Genomic DNA, 16267 nt, shown 5'->3' with positions numbered 1-16267 from the left:
GCTCATCCCACGTACCTTCCTTGACGCGATCTCGTCAACCCACCATTCTCAACCTGCCTACCTCCCTTCCTAACCCTGCCTTGACTTATCTACAGAGGTACCTAGGTACATTTCTCATGACCACAATCTACCAAGTGGGCATCTTTTCCAATTCTCGCATAGATGTGATCTCTACACTCACCCGGCACCTGGATCAGTTCCATCATACCCGGTATCTCCAAGTACATTCATTTTTATCAGCCTTCAGCATCACCTTATCTCTAGATTCTCAATTTCTCTTTCTCTTTACCACTGCGGTCTGCTAGCATCTCTCATATCACACTATCTAGGATTGTCACATTACCACTACCCAATACCTCACATTTACATGATACGGCATTCATTCCGTTCTCGTTACATGCTTCCTCAACCCTTCACAATTATTCGATCATCTGTTTTACTTATTGAGCTAGTGAATTTGCCGGAAAACCCTTAGCCATTTCCGTGATTACTTTGAACAAGACCGCTGGCTCCATCCTTGTTCTAAGCTTTCGTCTGAATCATGGTCGAGGAGCAGCATCAGCGGCCTGCAGCCGCAAAGGCGTCTGCAATTTGGTCTGGGAGGATCACTACTGAACTGTTCCAGCACCCACGCGGCAAGCGAGCAAAGCATTCTCGCCGACAAAAGGCTACTAAAAAAAGCAGATGGGACCCTCACGACAAGTTTTCAAGGCAGGAAGGTAGGTGGTAATGTCTGTGTCTGAAGACTATTAACTAATCTCACCGCATAGCAATACAGAGGTTCTTTGATGGCCATAAATGCCGCCGCCACGCACTGATCGATCGCGAGAATGTTGCTAAATACTCTATCCAGGAGGTACTGAAAGGCCACCTCGATGACAATTTTGAGCTTATGGGCGAGATCATGAAACACGGGTCGATAATCTGTCAATTAGATAACACCGAGACACTGGAACACTTAGCTGATGCGATCAGAGCCGATGCACAGCAAGATGTTGACGTCGAGGTATTGAGCAAATAATACTTCGGTTTGATTAGAATCTAACAGTATGACTAGCATATTACAGATGGAAACACCCGCTCTTCTGGGGTGGATGAAAGCGAGTTCGCCAAAAACGTCAGCGCCGCTGCTCAATCCTTTATTTCCGCCAGCCCCAACAGTCTCGGTCCTCCTATCAATCCCTGTGCTCGATATCTATTGGCAAAACAATGCGGCAAATATGGTCGTAGAAACTCAACAGTGTGGATCTCGCCATTCATCCCAAAGTTGGACAATGAGGGCGGGCGTCGTGGTCTGCTGGATCATCAAGTTACTGGAATCGTGTGGTTGCTCTCCAGGTTGTTTGGGGATCTCCCAACGTTAAAGTGCAAGGACCCCCTGGAGGGAACACTCTGCTCGAATATCCAATCTTTGGCCGATGCAGATAATCGCGACCGTCTTAAGGGTCCTAAGTACTTCGGTGGAATTCTAGCCGACTCGATGGGTCTTGGGAAGACACTCATCGTAGTTGCCTTAGTGAATATTTTGATCAGTCAAGGGCTGAATACCATGCGTAGGAAGAATGGCAAGATCGAGCATCTTCCTATTCTACTTATAGCTCCAAATGCTACAGTGGCATGCCAATGGGTACAGGAGTTTAAGAATGTCCTTGACGAGTCCACTCTTCACCAGATTATACTTTCCGGTCCCGGTCTCGAAGAGATAACAAACACTGTGCATCTAGACCGCGAAAGTTTTAATCAGTGGCCGGCTCCACTGTGTTATGTCTGGGATAAGAACGACAGTCGTGCGTCAAAAGTCATCATCATCACGACCATGGAAAGCTGGGCAGGGAGAACTTGTTCCTTTAAAGCCGACCAAGACCAAGGGGGGTGGAGCTCAACCTTCACACGGAAGAAACGATCATTCTCACTTGTCATCGTTGATGAAGCATATAAAGTGAAGAATCACAGGACTAAAAACTGGCGGTCCGTTTATCTTCTTAAGCGTCAATTCACTCTTCTTATTACCGCCACGCCTTGCATGAATTCACTTACTGACATGTTTGGGCTTGCCACACTGCTATGGACCGGAGTTGAAAAATACTTGGATCAAAACCCTACAACGCGGGATGAAATGAGGAAAGAGTTCCAAGATCTGGAGCACCTTGACGAACTCGACAGCTATCCTGCATCGCATGACTTTCAGCTAGTGGCAGGACGGCCAGGCTTACTTACTAAGCTTCTCTTCAAGAAAGGCAATGCGAGAACCCATGACATCGAACTAACGCGCCAGTACCTTAGACACTTTGAAACACTCGCCATGTTAAAGAGGTCCCCGAGCTCATATATATACGCCGATTGGGAGCAGTCTAGCCTGGTATCTCTAGAGGGGTTATTCCCCAAGGTCGAAAATTATACTGTCGACATTAGTGCTGGACAAGCGTATGATGGAGAGTACCAGACGGTACACACTGATCTTCTCATTGAATATCTCGAATGCTTAACGGCTTGGGGAGGGATCTCAGACGATGGGGGTAAAAAGCCGAAGAAAGAAGAAGAGGAAGCGAAGACATCTATCATGAACGCTAACCGACTTCTTCAGATCGCCTCTTCTTCTCTAGATGTGCATGATCTCAACACAATATTATTGGCAAATGGCCATTCGACGCTTGCGCCTGAAATCGCCAAAATGCGCGAGAACGAGGTGGATCTTCGTCGCCTAGTTCAGTTTTTGCTTTTGCCGACGGATGTGAAACCAGACACCCACGTTGGCTGGATGAAGATTGCCACGCGGAACTCCCCTATCCTCCGCTACATCCTTCACTATATTCATAAAAACATACTTACTAGGGAAGATTCAGGCAAGATCAAGAAACTGCTAATCATTGAGCATAGTTTAGTGCTTGCTTTCTACTACGAGCTTGTCCTGCAATTCTTAGGTTTTGAGTGCCGTTGCATGCATGCTCAATTGACTTTGGGTGAACGTCAGCAACTGGTTGACAGTTTCAATAGCAGCGATAACGATTCATGCCAGATATTGATCCAACTATATACTGTTGGATTTGCTGGAACCAACTTGCACAAGAGCTGCTCGCGTGTCCTGGTGGCTTCTCAGGCACACAGCATACAGGTCCAGTGGCAGGCCATGCACCGAGTGATTCGAGTGAGTCTTCCCTAGTACTGCGTTTCCTACTAATATCACATAGAGTATGCTAATCACCAGGTATAGGTTGGCCAGACTTCTGATGTTACCGTCCACAGAGTGAAACTCAAGAACTCATACCATGCATTCCGAGAGAGCCGCCAAATTGAGAAGTTACTTCCCGAGCTTGGCTCAAGAGCACAAGGAGACACGAAGAAAGTTCTGGTCTTACTTCTTAATCTATTTCAATATGAGGTTCGCGATGCATGGAATTCTCCGGAGGGTCAAGAGCTCCGTCGTCAGAGAAATCTACTTGATGAAGAAGACTCAGACAAGGAAGCAGAGTCTCCAGCTTCCAAGAAAGTTAAGAGTACTACCAAGCTCGAGGTTAATGCGGAAGGCAAGCATATCAAGAAAGAAGAAGCTAAGAGGATCAAGAAAGAAGACGAAGATGAAGCGTCCAACAAATCCCGAACAAGCAATTCCCACAGCTCTATTTTCAAGAAGCGAAAGAGGCAGACGACAGACGAGCCGAGAATCGGAGACGGCACAGGCGGTTGGTTTAATCAGAGCTGCGGTTACACTAGGGACGAAGAGGCTGAGACTGAGGATTTCCTAAAATTACGCACCCGTGATGAGTACTATGGGGAATTCATCGAACTGCCAAGGGATGTGAAGAGCGTCTTCAACCATTCCAAGAACAGCCTGCGCCGCCTCCTGTCGTTCGGCAACAGCGGCGGGGAACTCTCCACGAAACCGTGGGACGAGGATGATCTCGAATTCGCACCGACATTAGAGCGCGCCCTCGAGCTCATGCTGCGCGTACGTCTCGGCGCAAGGGACATCGCCATGCTACCATTCCCCATGATCGACCTCTCACAGACCCCAACACATCGTCGCGCAGAGCTGCAGCGGCTTATCGCCGGTCTGAAGCATACGGATCAGGACTTCCATGTTGCCCGTGCTGCGAGCACAGGTGACAGAGACAGCAAGGATACGCTGCGAGAGACGGATCTCAATCAATCCCCTGAGCAGATTGAGGCAGATCTCAAGGTACATCATCAGTACGGTGATCCTGAGAGTACCAAGGGCGCCGCGAAAAAGGGGAAGTCGGTAGCGGTGGAGACGGCGATCAAGAATTTCGCTGATGTTGCTGGTGATTTGGGACAGGAAGACGAGAACGACGAGGGTGAGAAAAGGAGAGAAGAAGAGGAGGAGGAGGAGAACGATGAGGATGCTGACGAGGAAGATAACGTCGTGTAAAACGACAATGGATGGGCGACAACTTGCCCCGGGAGCCACAAATGCGCGAAGCTCCTGATGCAAAATCAGTCTCGCACGGCAGACATTTTTCATTGCGTTGCCTTTATACGAAATGCTTACATATGGGATGAATAAAGACTAGTCGATACTTACCGATATAAGTGGCCGTGGAATAACCAGCGGGCAGAAAGAAGATGGATCAACGTCTAGGTAGTTACTTCGTTTATACAGATACCGAATCAATCAAGAACTAGTTAACTGAGAATCAGGAAAGTATGGGATGCAACATGTCAAACATAAATCGTGAATCGCCAAAACTCCATTCATGAAACGTAGAAAGTTCCAATCTCGTCTATAATCATACAATGCATGACGCGCTTCCGGTTCTCCCTAAATCACATTCTTCAGCTCCTGGCCAGCCAAGAGCCGTCTCAAATTATACGCGATCAGCGCCTCCGCGTCCTGCGGTCTACCACCGGCGGCATGGGGGCTGACGATGCAGTTGGGCGCCTTGTACAGCCTCGACTCGGCGGGGAGGGGTTCCTTGACGAAGACGTCGAGCGCGGCGCCGCCGATCTCGCCCGTTTGCAGCGCGTCGGCCAGCGCGTCCTCGTCGATCGAGGTGCCACGTCCCACGTTGACGACCCAGGCGTGCTTGGGCAGGAGCTTCATGCGCTCGGCGTTCAGCGCGTTCTTGGTGCTCTCGGAGCCGGGGAGGATCATGACGAGGGCGTCGGTCTGCGGGAGGAGCTCGGGCAGAGAGTCCTCGGCGAAGACTTGGACGCCGTCGCGGACACCGGCTGATCGTGCTACGCCGCGGACTGTGGCGCCCCAGGCCGCGAGGTGCGGCGCGAGCGTCTTGGCGATGTTGCCGTAGCCCCAGATGAGCACGTTGGCGTCGCGCAGGGTCGTGAAGCGGTCCTTAGGACGGTCAGGCTGGGGACCGCCGAGGTGGCCGGCCCATTTCCCTTGTGCTTGATAGTCGCGCATCTCGTCGAAGCGGCGGGCGGCGACTAGAAGTAGGCCGAGGGTGTGCTCGGCGACGGTGCGGTCGTGGCAGCCCGACCCTGTCGTCACTGTCACGTTGGACGGGAAGCCGGCGGATAGCACATCGTTGGGCCCCGCGGCGAGAGACTGGATCCAGCGCAGATTCTTCATGCGTTGGGCGGCGTCCTTCAGGTTCTCGGCGCTGTTGGTCCATGTCACGAGCACCTCGGCGTCGATCAGATCCTCGGGGATCAAGGCCTTGACGTCATAGGGGTGCAGCGAGACGCTGAAGCCCTCGAGACTAGCTACGTCGAGCTTGAGCGAGGTTGGGTAGAGAAGCTTCATTTTGCCGGTGATGTTGTAGGACTAGGAGGTGAACGGTGGTGGTGGGAAAGACTTGAGGTGGGATGGATGGACTTTTGTTTTGTCTTGACGAGATGCGGCGGAGCGATCTCCTCCACGCCAAGCTAGCGGTGGTTCTAGGGCGGGTACAATTAAGCGTGACTGACGGGTGGGATTCCAATAACGTTGTTCCAAAACGCTCTCGAGCTCTCAAGAAAGTACTGTAGGTAGTCTAAATGAGGGGCGTGTAGGGTGGGCCACTACCACAAAGTGCGAAAATAAAAAATCAGGTTAAGTGCGGGGTAAAACCTATTTTTCAACTTTACCTAAGGAGTCCAAATAACTATAATAAAGGATATAAAGTAAAGTTTTAAAAATATAAATAATGTATAGTTTATATTAAGCTTTATAATTATTTAAGTTATGGCTTTTAGCTATATAGGTCTGTATTGTAGTTAGCACTGTAGGTCAGTACTGAAGGTCTGTATTGCAGTTAGTACTGTAGGTCTGTATTGAAGGTCTGTATTGCAGTCAGTACTGTAGGTCTGTATTGAAGGTCTGTATTGCAGTCAGTACTGTAGGTCTGTACTGAAGGTCTGTATTGCAGTCAGTACTGTAGGTCTATATTGTAAGTCTATATTGCAGTCAGTACTGTAGGTCTGTATTGTAAGTCTATATTGCAGTCTGTATTGCAGTTAGTACTGTAGGTCAGTACTGAAGGTCTGTACTGAAGGTCTGTATTGTAGGTTAGTATTGAAGGTCTGTATTAAAGGTCTATATTGAAGGTCTGTATTGAAGGTCTGTATTGAAGGTCTGTATTGAAGGTCTATATTGAAGGTCTGTATTGAAGGTCTATATTGCAGTCAGTACTGTATTGAAGGTCTGTATTGCAGTCAGTACTGTAGGTCTGTATTGTAAGTCTGTATTGCAGTCAGTACTGTAGGTCTGTATTGTAAGTCTATATTGCAGTCAGTACTAAAGGTCAGTACTATAGGTCTATATTGCAGTCTGTATTGCAATCAGTACTATAGGTCAGTACTAAAGGTCTGTATTAAAGGTCTATATTAAAGGTCTATATTGAAGGTCTGTATTACAGTTAGTACTGTATTGAAGGTTTATATTGAAGGTTTGTATTGTAGGTCTATATTGAAGGTCTATATTAAAGGTTTATATTGAAGGTCTATATTAAAGGTCTGTATTACAGTCAGTACTATAGGTCTGTATTGTAAGTCTGTATTGCAGTTAGTACTATAGGTTTATATTGTAAGTTTATATTGCAGTTAATATTAAAGGTTAATATTATAGGTCTATATTGCAATCTGTATTACAGTCAGTACTATAGGTTAGTACTGAAGGTTTATATTAAAGGTTTATATTAAAGGTCTGTATTAAAGGTCTGTATTGTAGTTAGTACTGTATTGAAGGTCTGTATTAAAGGTTTGTATTATAGGTCTATATTAAAGGTCTATATTGAAGGTCTATATTAAAGGTTTATATTAAAGGTCTATATTATAGTTAATATTATAGGTTTATATTATAAGTTTATATTATAATTAATACTATAGGTTTATATTATAAGTTTATATTATAGTTAGTATTAAAGGTTAATACTATAGGTTTATATTACAGTTTATATTATAGTTAATATTATAAGTTAATATTAAAGGTTTATATTAAAGGTTTATATTATAGGTTAATATTAAAGGTCTATATTAAAGGTCTATATTAAAGGTCTATATTAAAGGTTTATATTAAAGGTTTATATTAAAGGTCTATATTATAGGTCAATATTAAAGGTCTATATTAAAGGTTTATATTATAGGTTAGTATTAAAGGTTTATATTAAAGATCTATATTATAATTAATATTATAGGTTTATATTATAGGTTTATATTATAAGTTAATATTAAAGGTTAATATTAAAGGTTTATATTATAGTTTATATTATAATTAAGCTATATAAATTATATATAAAAAGGTTAACTATATATAAATATATATATAATAAGCTATTAATTAAGTTATAACTTAACTGTTAAATAGGACTATTATATAGATTATAATATAGACCTTTAATATAAACCTTTAATATAAACCTTTAATATTAATCTTTAATACTAATTATAATATAAACTTATAATATAGACTTATAATATAGACTTATAATATAGACTTATAATATAAACTTATAATATAGACTTATAATATAGACTTATAATATAGACTTACAATATAGACTTATAATATAGACCTATAGTACTGACTGCAATATAGACTTATAATACAGACCTATAGTACTGACTGTAATACAGACTTACAATACAGACCTACAGTACTGACTGCAATATAGACCTTTAATACAGACCTATAGTACTGACTGCAATACAGACCTTCAGTACAGACCTACAGTACTAACTGCAATACAGACCTTCAATACAAACCTACAGTACTGACTGCAATACAAACCTTCAATACAGACCTTCAATACTAACCTACAATATAGACCTTCAGTACAGACCTTCAGTACTGACCTACAGTACTGACTGCAATACAGATTGCAATATAGACTTACAATATAGACCTACAGTACTGACTGCAATATAGACTTACAATACAGACCTACAGTACTGACTGCAATACAAACCTTCAATACAGACCTACAATACTGACTGCAATACAGACCTTCAATACAGACCTTCAATACTGACCTACAGTACTGACTGCAATACAGACTTACAATACAGACCTACAATACTGACTGCAATACAGACCTTCAATACAGACCTACAGTACTAACTGCAATACAAACCTTCAGTACAGACCTACAATACTAACTGCAATACAGACCTTCAATACAAACCTACAATACTAACTGCAATACAAACCTTCAATACAGACCTTCAATACTAACCTACAATACAAACCTTCAATACAGACCTTCAATACAGACCTTCAATACTAACCTACAGTACTAACTGCAATACAGACTGCAATATAGACTTACAATACAAACCTACAATACTGACTGCAATACAGACCTTCAATACAGACCTACAGTACTGACTGCAATACAGACCTTCAGTACAAACCTTCAATACTGACCTACAGTACTAACTGCAATACAGACTGCAATATAGACCTATAATACTAACCTTCAATACTGACTGCAATACAGACTTACAATACAAACCTACAGTACTAACTGCAATATAGACTTACAATACAAACCTACAGTACTGACTGCAATACAGACCTTTAATACAGACCTACAGTACTGACTGCAATACAGACCTTCAGTATAGACCTTCAGTACTAACCTATAATACTGACTGCAATACAGACTGCAATATAGACCTATAGTACTAACCTACAGTACTAACTACAATATAGACCTATATAGCTAAAAGCCATAACTTAAATAGTTATAAAGCCTAATACAAACTATAAATTATTTATATAACCTTTAAAATAGCTATTTAAGTAATTATTTATATTTTTAAAACTTTACTTTATACCCTTTATTATATTTGGTCCCCTTAGGTAAAGTTGGAAAATAGGTTTTACCCCGCACTTGACCTGATTTTTTTATTTTCGCACTTTGTGGTAGTGGCCCACCGTAGGCGTGATCTGGAGGGGTTGACCTTGTTTGCTGTCGAGGAGGGGGGGTTGTTTGGGGGTCTGACGCGGGGTAGTGCGTAACGGGAGCACATACGCGGGGGTCTCAGGCAGTACAAGACTTCTCAATTGACCCGAGTGGTGGGGGTTTACGATGGCCTCGTATTTTCGAGCTGCGACAATTGAACAGATCTAGTTGGCGTCAGGTCAGCAAGTAGGTAGCGCATCAGACTAGATACCTAGGTTAGGTAGAAAGTGGGCGTTTATGGGGGGCTGAAAACACCCCCCACGATAACTCTAGTTTGAACAATTGGGGTTGAGAGGCCAGAGAGGCAAGGAGACAGATGGGAAGGGTGCAATGTGTGGTAATGATGAATTAACCAGACACTCACCTCTTGAGTCTGGCCGGGTAAAGAAAATCTCTCATCACAAACTATGTGGACAACCCGGCGAGGTAGGAGTATTTCTGGTAGGTTATCCCTAGTAGCACGCAGTCACACAACATATAACCGGAATGATACAGCATCGTCTCCTGACTCGACTCTAGAAGCGTTCCGTGATGCTTTTCGTCGCCGCCGCCATGGTGAAACGAGGTAGGTAGTCAAGCCGTGGCATAACTCAAGCCAATGAATACAATCACTATACCTCTATACGCCTAGCCAGTTCGAAAGGGGCAATGCTCCCGTGACACTCCCAAGAATTCATCTATATGAGTCCTTGTCAGACTATTATGCCGACTTCCCGGTTGCTCTCTGGCATCACTATACGCAAGTGGCGCAACGACATCCGCTAAAGCACCGCATTTGTCGCCCGATGATGGTCCCTCGGAAATTTGCGAACATAGCTTGGCAGGCGACGGCAGATTCTCGAGGGATGAAGATGGTACGTCATGAGGCGCAAAGTCGCAGACCTCCTCGGAACCTATCCCTCCTATCTCCGTGAACGGGCCCTCGATGGCATCGGGACCAGTGTAAAGCGCCGTGTTGATGCGGAAGAGCTTGCGTAGTCCCGCCGCTGCGCTCCCCGGTAGTCGTTTCCTGAACACGGTTTTGCGAGGGGATTTGTACCGACAGAGCCTTGCTACTGCTGGGCCGAATTCCCGGCGACTCCGCGTTTGGGACTCCAGGCTTTCTAAATCGGTCGTGTCGGTGGTCGCTTCGTCGCTCGGTGCATCTAGCAGTAGAGGGTCTAGGGGTTGTTGTTCTGGTTCGTTGGTCTGATTAGTCGTGTCTTTGGCAGACGTCTCCGTCTCTGTTACACTTGTTCTTGGCTTGAGGCATCGAATTGGAAAGTTTTCGCCAATATCGCTGTCCAGATCTGGCCCGTCGGATAGGATGAATGAATCGAAAGTGGCGTGGCGACCTGATGGTTTTACTATGTCGAAGACAGATGAGGTCTCTGTGTCTGATCCCGAGGAGCTGTCGAAATGCTCTGGCGGATCACTGCTGGCCGGGGAAGTCTGCTCAGCTATCGTAGAAACCGCTTTGCCATAGCCGAGGAGGTCATAGATGTCGTTTTCCATTTCTAGCGATGTGGCGGTCGTTACGGCTAAGCCGATTCGACTTTCATCAATATGTTCCGGCATATCTTTCTGAATATCGACACCCGGAATTTGTACAGAATCACCAGGTAGGTATAGCGATGATAGGCTAGTACTATTATCGAATATGTCAATCTTAGGCATCCTATATCGTTGTTTCGGTTTTTTCTTGTGATTTCCCTGGGTGTCATTTTCGTGTGCTTCGATTGACAGTTTGGCATTAGACGATGTGTCCATCAATTCGAAGATGACTGCATCATTAGGCATCTCGTAGCAAGGAATTGGAGTTGCAGCTGATGTGTTCTCAGGCAGGAAATCAGGTACACCCTCGTGGAAACTAAATTGGCGTTGCAGTTGTTCTTGTTCCTGGCTATTCTGGCTTCCTGTCGATGTGTCTGTTGGATTGTTGCTGGCTTGTCCAGCAACCCATTCTTTCGTGCGAGAGTCGCTCTCTAGATCATGCTTCGTTGGCACAGTTGCACTCTTCTTTTTCAAAGAGTTTTCTTTCGGCACCATCAGTATATGCAAGCTTGCAGTCGAGGCATCATGGTCGAAGCTCGACTCCCGAGGTGATGTCAGCCCAGAGCCCGAAACCTTCACCATTCGTTTGAGCTTGAATGTGGACTCCTGAGCCCCGGTGTTTAAGGGATACAAGTCTGCCAAACGAGGTCTGAATAAGGCTCGCAGGTTTGACCAGGACCTTTTCTTTGCTTTTGGCTGGTCATTTTCGGGATCCACATCCGCCGTCACAGATAGTTCGTCATCTGCGTCAACCGAAGAGCACCTGGAAGCTGAGACAGACCCCTCTTCCAATGCCTGTTCACGCATCTGCAGGGAACTGAGATTCTTGGCGATCGGGAGCTCGTGAATCTTGCGGACAACGGAGAGAGACTTAGAAAGTTCCGGGCTGTCCTGGATGCCGAAAATCGCCACGAGAAGCTCGTTGCAATCAGCCAGGAAGTCTACCATCTTAGGAACAGGCTCGAAGAGTCTTATATCTGGCATTTCCGCCTCAATCGCGTCGGCTAGGAGACTTTGTCCTGTTTCTTGATAGGATGTAGCGAGAACTTTCATTGCGTCATTTGCTTCTAGAGATGCACAATGTGGTGTCTTTTGAAGAGCTTCCCAGAGCCGTGTACTATTCTCCCTCGCTCCTTCAAAGTCTAACTCGTGCAATTGTAGCAATGCCAAAGCATAGAGAAGCTGATGTGCGACGTCGTCTTGCTCAGGACTGGCATCACTTAGGTCTCGGATCAAGTTCTGCGCTTCTTGGATATTGCCCTGAAGAAGAGTGCATAAGGCAAGCTGAGTTTGCAGGCGTTGTTGGTGATGTATATCATCTGATCCGGAGGAGCTGTGCCACTTCAAAGCTTCTTTGAGGAGACCCTCTGCCTTCTCCAGATCAAGTTGCTGCAGAGCTTTCTGAGCAATCTTCGTTAATCCACTGGTAAAAATACTACTAAACATGTGATTGGGACCGACTTCGCGAGTCTCGGCCGCTACTTCAGGACCTTTCACCGGACTTGAAGGTAACATTTCGTCCTCCACACTGGAAACAGAGCTGACAGAGCTAACTGAACTTATAGAGCGTGCGATCTGTTGGTTTTGGGACAGGTACGTCTCGATTTGCATTCTCTTCATAGACGGTAGATGAGGTGAAATCCCTGATCTTGCATCATCGTCTCCGAAATCAGTAGGCGGTGGTTGCGTACTATTAGCCACGGTACTCGCGGTCACGCTGGCGCTGGTATGGAAATCGTGCGCTGCTCGGATCAAGCCTTTCAAGTGATGAACTAGACGAATATCTTGTTCGTTGAGGAACAACGTGGAATAGGAAACTGTGGCAGCCTGAGAAGATTTCTTTAGAGCCTCTTTCAGCTCTTTTAAATCTTTCAGGATATTGTCCTGAGATGTATTGCTCCGGAGGGAAAGAGAGCTTCAAGTTGTTAACACTACATGAAATGCAAAACAAGCCCGGGAAGTATCATAATGACTTACACATTGATGACTTGTAAGAGTGTCTGGAGACACAGATTTGACATAGAGATCTTTTCTCGAAATGAGGCGATATCGCCTGCGCGAGATCGCATTTCAGCCGCAACTCTTGCTTTGCGGAAGAGCGTGTTGGAGCGGGAAGGCCTTTTAGGCTCTTTGAAGACCAGACCTAGCTCGTTTATTGTCTCTTGACAGTCTGAAAGTGCAATTTTGCTCTCTTTCCAGAGAGCTGGGTCGATATGACTTAAAGCGTAGGCATTGCCCCGACAATCTTCCAACGCTTTGTCAATGGACCTCAAGTACCCGTTGAGAGTACCGACTTCCTTGACTAATGATTGCAATGCTCGGTCGGCATTGCGGATAGACTGCAAGGCATTATACACATTGCTTGCGGCTCCAAGTAAGGTGATGACCGAGGTCGTAATCGAGAGGGGGTCCATTGCGTCTGAATTGGTCGCCAGCTCTTACATACACAGTAAGTAGTTGCCGAAGTTGAGTCGCAGACAAGAGTGTCAAAAGGCAAGTCCTGTCCAGCGCCACGAAGGGTATTCCAATCTTGCAAGTGTATTAACTCGGCAATATCAGAACAGAGTTACCCTAGTTGTTCATCGTCACGCGTTCGAGTGACAACACTACCTACTATCTCTATTGTCTAAGCAATTGGGAAAGCATTCGAGCCGGTATCCCGGGCTAGGCATGAGGCACAGCAGACCACTACTGTAGGACGAGCAGGTACCGGTCAGCCTACGAATCTGCCGCCCCATTGGAAGCGATTTACGGGCAAGACTCTCGTCTAGTGGAGGTATACTAGGTTAGCTGAGCCCGTATGAGCACCTAAGGTGACTGGGAAGGGATTAGCATCCTACTGTATGTAAGCAACTAGCAGGGCAGGATCTTGTTAGAAAAAGCCAATCCGGCACAATTACTATGTATGTACAATACAACCTCAAGACTACTTGTCGAAGATAGAACCAGAGTTTTCACCTTGTTTAGTATTGTAAATGCGAACATACATGCGGCTGATGACTTGCTCTCTCGTCTAACTAAAGTTCTGTTATAGGTCAGTTTAGACCAAGGCCATAACTGGTGTACCTAGATACCTAGCTCCTCAGTTGCATGCATGTTCTTGTCTAACGAGTCTGGAGCTGTGTGTTATGACAAGGGTGCCGCCAATTAAGTGCTTTGTGCACATACTCTGCACATACCTATTGTACATACCCCTCATCGGCTGCTTACGGCAGGTACACATACCAGCAATACTTACTACCTATGTATTATGGCTGTAAGGGCACTTTCGACTCGAGAGGATTGAGAGGCAGCCATCGCTGATGTGCAGAGTGGCGGAGCTAACTGACATGCACACACCTTGCTCTTAGCTCGCTGTAACATTGATTGGCCATTGGTCTAAGCTCATGGGAAATAAGCCAATAAGGTGGCTGTGCTCGTCGAGCTTCACAGAAGGCGGACCGTTGCATTGATTGTTTCATCCATCACGATAAAGATTTGACGTTGCGGCCGTGGGGTAAGTAGGGTTTGTTGTACCCGGCCGTGATACCAGTCATAAGTATTGTTTTCGTATCGGCAGTGTAGCTCCATCATTACACGCATTTCATCATGGCATATCTAGCCGTTGCCTATTAAAGCGTCTCCACGGCCGACTGACACACCACAAGTTCACAATGCATCTGACACCTTGTTTCGTGGACCTGAGTCTCCTTGCCGAGTGTGTCGTATAGCTATCTGCACCTGAGCTGAGCCGTCCCGCGGACAGCTATGTCAGTTCTAGCCTCGCTCTTTTCTCTTCCGCTTCTGGTGACGTAGTCACTACAAGCAGAAACAGACTTGTTTTACCCTACGCAGTGTCCGTTTGATGCGAAACATGCTCGTATTGAATCTCTGGAGCCCGGAGTCTTAAGCGTTGGTTTTCCCTCACATGTCGATATACTGGTAGTAGGTATAGCGGCGAATATATGAGCACAGGCATTAATACAACGGCCGTTGTGTTATAAGTGCAATGAATAGTGAACAGCTGGCGTTGAAGCTACTGCAACTTGATATACTATATCTCAGTGCAGTCGTCCATTGAATTTAAATGGTTCATACATAGTGGCCACCAAGTCAAATGTCGTAGATTTGAATAGGAACATCTGTGTCTACCAATACATGTGTCCATATTAATGGCTTATCGATAAAGGCCAATCGCACAAGCCTCGAGTGGCTGTTTATCCGACAATCCTCCGCAAAAAATGGAGTCAAGCCTACTCGCCTACCCCTCTCCAGCCAATGAGACTGCATAGGGCCCTGCACACACAGTTTCCCAAGGTCACTTTACAAACCTCCGATAATCTCAAAATTTCCCTGCCCGCCAACATCGCCAACATCACCACCCAACCATCCTCACACCGACGCGCCAACACAACCGACCGTCACAATGGCCAAGCGTACAACCAAAGTAGGCATTACCGGAAAATACGGTACCCGGTAAAGAACCACTCATGATCTCTATGTCGTGGTGGCATTTCTAACAGAATCTGCAGTTACGGTGCCTCCCTCCGTAAGCAGGCCAAGCGCTTCGAGATCACCCAGCACGCCCGCTACCAGTGGTACGATTCCCCGAAACCATGATCCACGGCGGTCTTGAAGTTAGATGCTAACACTCCGAAGCCCCTTCTGCGCCAAGACCTCAGTTCGCCGTGCTGCCGTCGGTATCTGGACCTGCAAGGGCTGCAAGAAGACCATTGCTGGTGGTGCCTACACCATGACGTACGTATCGACGTTCGGCTGTGAAAACTTGGGAGGGCGATGAATCTAACATTGGAAACTAGATCCCCCGCTGCGACTGCTGCCCGTTCGACCCTGCGACGATTGAGGGAAATCACTGATATCTAAGCGATGATAAAAATGGCAACTTGGGAAATGGCGTTGGTTGGTCATGATTTCGATGTCGTCTCATCAGCTAGGTAGCAATTTTACCATGCGGCACACGTTTATCTCACGCCTTCCCAACTTGATTGCATTGTCTGGTCCCGCGTCTCGACGTAATGAGAACAATAGTCTACGTTGGTCTATGCGCACTTCGGGGATATCCAAACTACTTCCGAGTGAAGAACAAGCTCACTCATTGGAGTGGGAATCGACGAATCATGCCGGAATATGTTGAGTGGGAAAGCCATGGTTTGGGCCAAGCCTTGTAGCTAACCACAAATATCGTTGGCATCTGCTAGGTGCGAAAGTAGGAGATATTCTACTAAGAAGAATCTGGTCCTCACATTAACCCTCAATACCATCCCTTGTATTGAGAATGACGCCAAGCAATGTGATAGCACTGGATGTTTCCCGTGATTGTTTTGATTTTATCTTGGTATTGGCAGACAAGGCCCGCCCCAACTAAACTGATTAAA

The 16267-nt window shown here is 45.8% G+C and overlaps 4 protein-coding genes across 4 annotated transcripts; 2 read left to right on the top strand and 2 right to left on the bottom strand.

The window, feature by feature from the left end:
* Positions 1–904: 904 nt before the first annotated feature.
* Positions 905–4387, top strand: F5B22DRAFT_634230 (P-loop containing nucleoside triphosphate hydrolase protein; the record flags this gene model as incomplete). The annotated part of the gene is made up of 3 exons (XM_047976948.1): positions 905–1006; positions 1058–3145; positions 3212–4387. 3 exons carry the CDS (start codon positions 905–907, stop codon positions 4385–4387), a joined length of 3366 nt encoding a protein of 1121 aa, XP_047833804.1.
* Positions 4388–4582: 195 nt separating this feature from the next.
* Positions 4583–5987, bottom strand: F5B22DRAFT_502282 (D-isomer specific 2-hydroxyacid dehydrogenase). Its single transcript, XM_047972464.1, has one exon. The coding sequence runs from the start codon at positions 5717–5719 to the stop codon at positions 4778–4780; it is 942 nt and encodes a 313-aa protein (XP_047833803.1). The 5' UTR covers positions 5720–5987; the 3' UTR covers positions 4583–4777.
* A 3999-nt stretch (positions 5988–9986) lies between these two features.
* Positions 9987–13306, bottom strand: F5B22DRAFT_643377 (uncharacterized protein; the record flags this gene model as incomplete). Its single annotated transcript, XM_047978258.1, has 2 exons — positions 9987–12807; positions 12870–13306. 2 exons carry the CDS (start codon positions 13304–13306, stop codon positions 9987–9989), a joined length of 3258 nt encoding a protein of 1085 aa, XP_047833802.1.
* A 1580-nt stretch (positions 13307–14886) lies between these two features.
* On the top strand, positions 14887–15975 carry F5B22DRAFT_502125 (60S ribosomal protein L37a). The gene is made up of 4 exons (XM_047972463.1): positions 14887–15347; positions 15404–15469; positions 15531–15629; positions 15692–15975. Exons 1-4 carry the CDS (start codon positions 15298–15300, stop codon positions 15753–15755), a joined length of 279 nt encoding a protein of 92 aa, XP_047833801.1. The 5' UTR covers positions 14887–15297; the 3' UTR covers positions 15756–15975.
* The last annotated feature ends 292 nt before the right edge of the window (positions 15976–16267 follow it).

The sequence above is a fragment of the Xylaria bambusicola genome (assembly GCF_022495145.1).
Source record: "Xylaria bambusicola strain CBS 139988 unplaced genomic scaffold F5B22scaffold_7, whole genome shotgun sequence".
Classification (NCBI taxonomy): Eukaryota; Fungi; Ascomycota; class Sordariomycetes; order Xylariales; family Xylariaceae; genus Xylaria; species Xylaria bambusicola.
The sequence above is the reverse complement of the archived record's forward strand: the minus strand, read 5'-3'. Positions and strand labels throughout refer to the sequence as shown.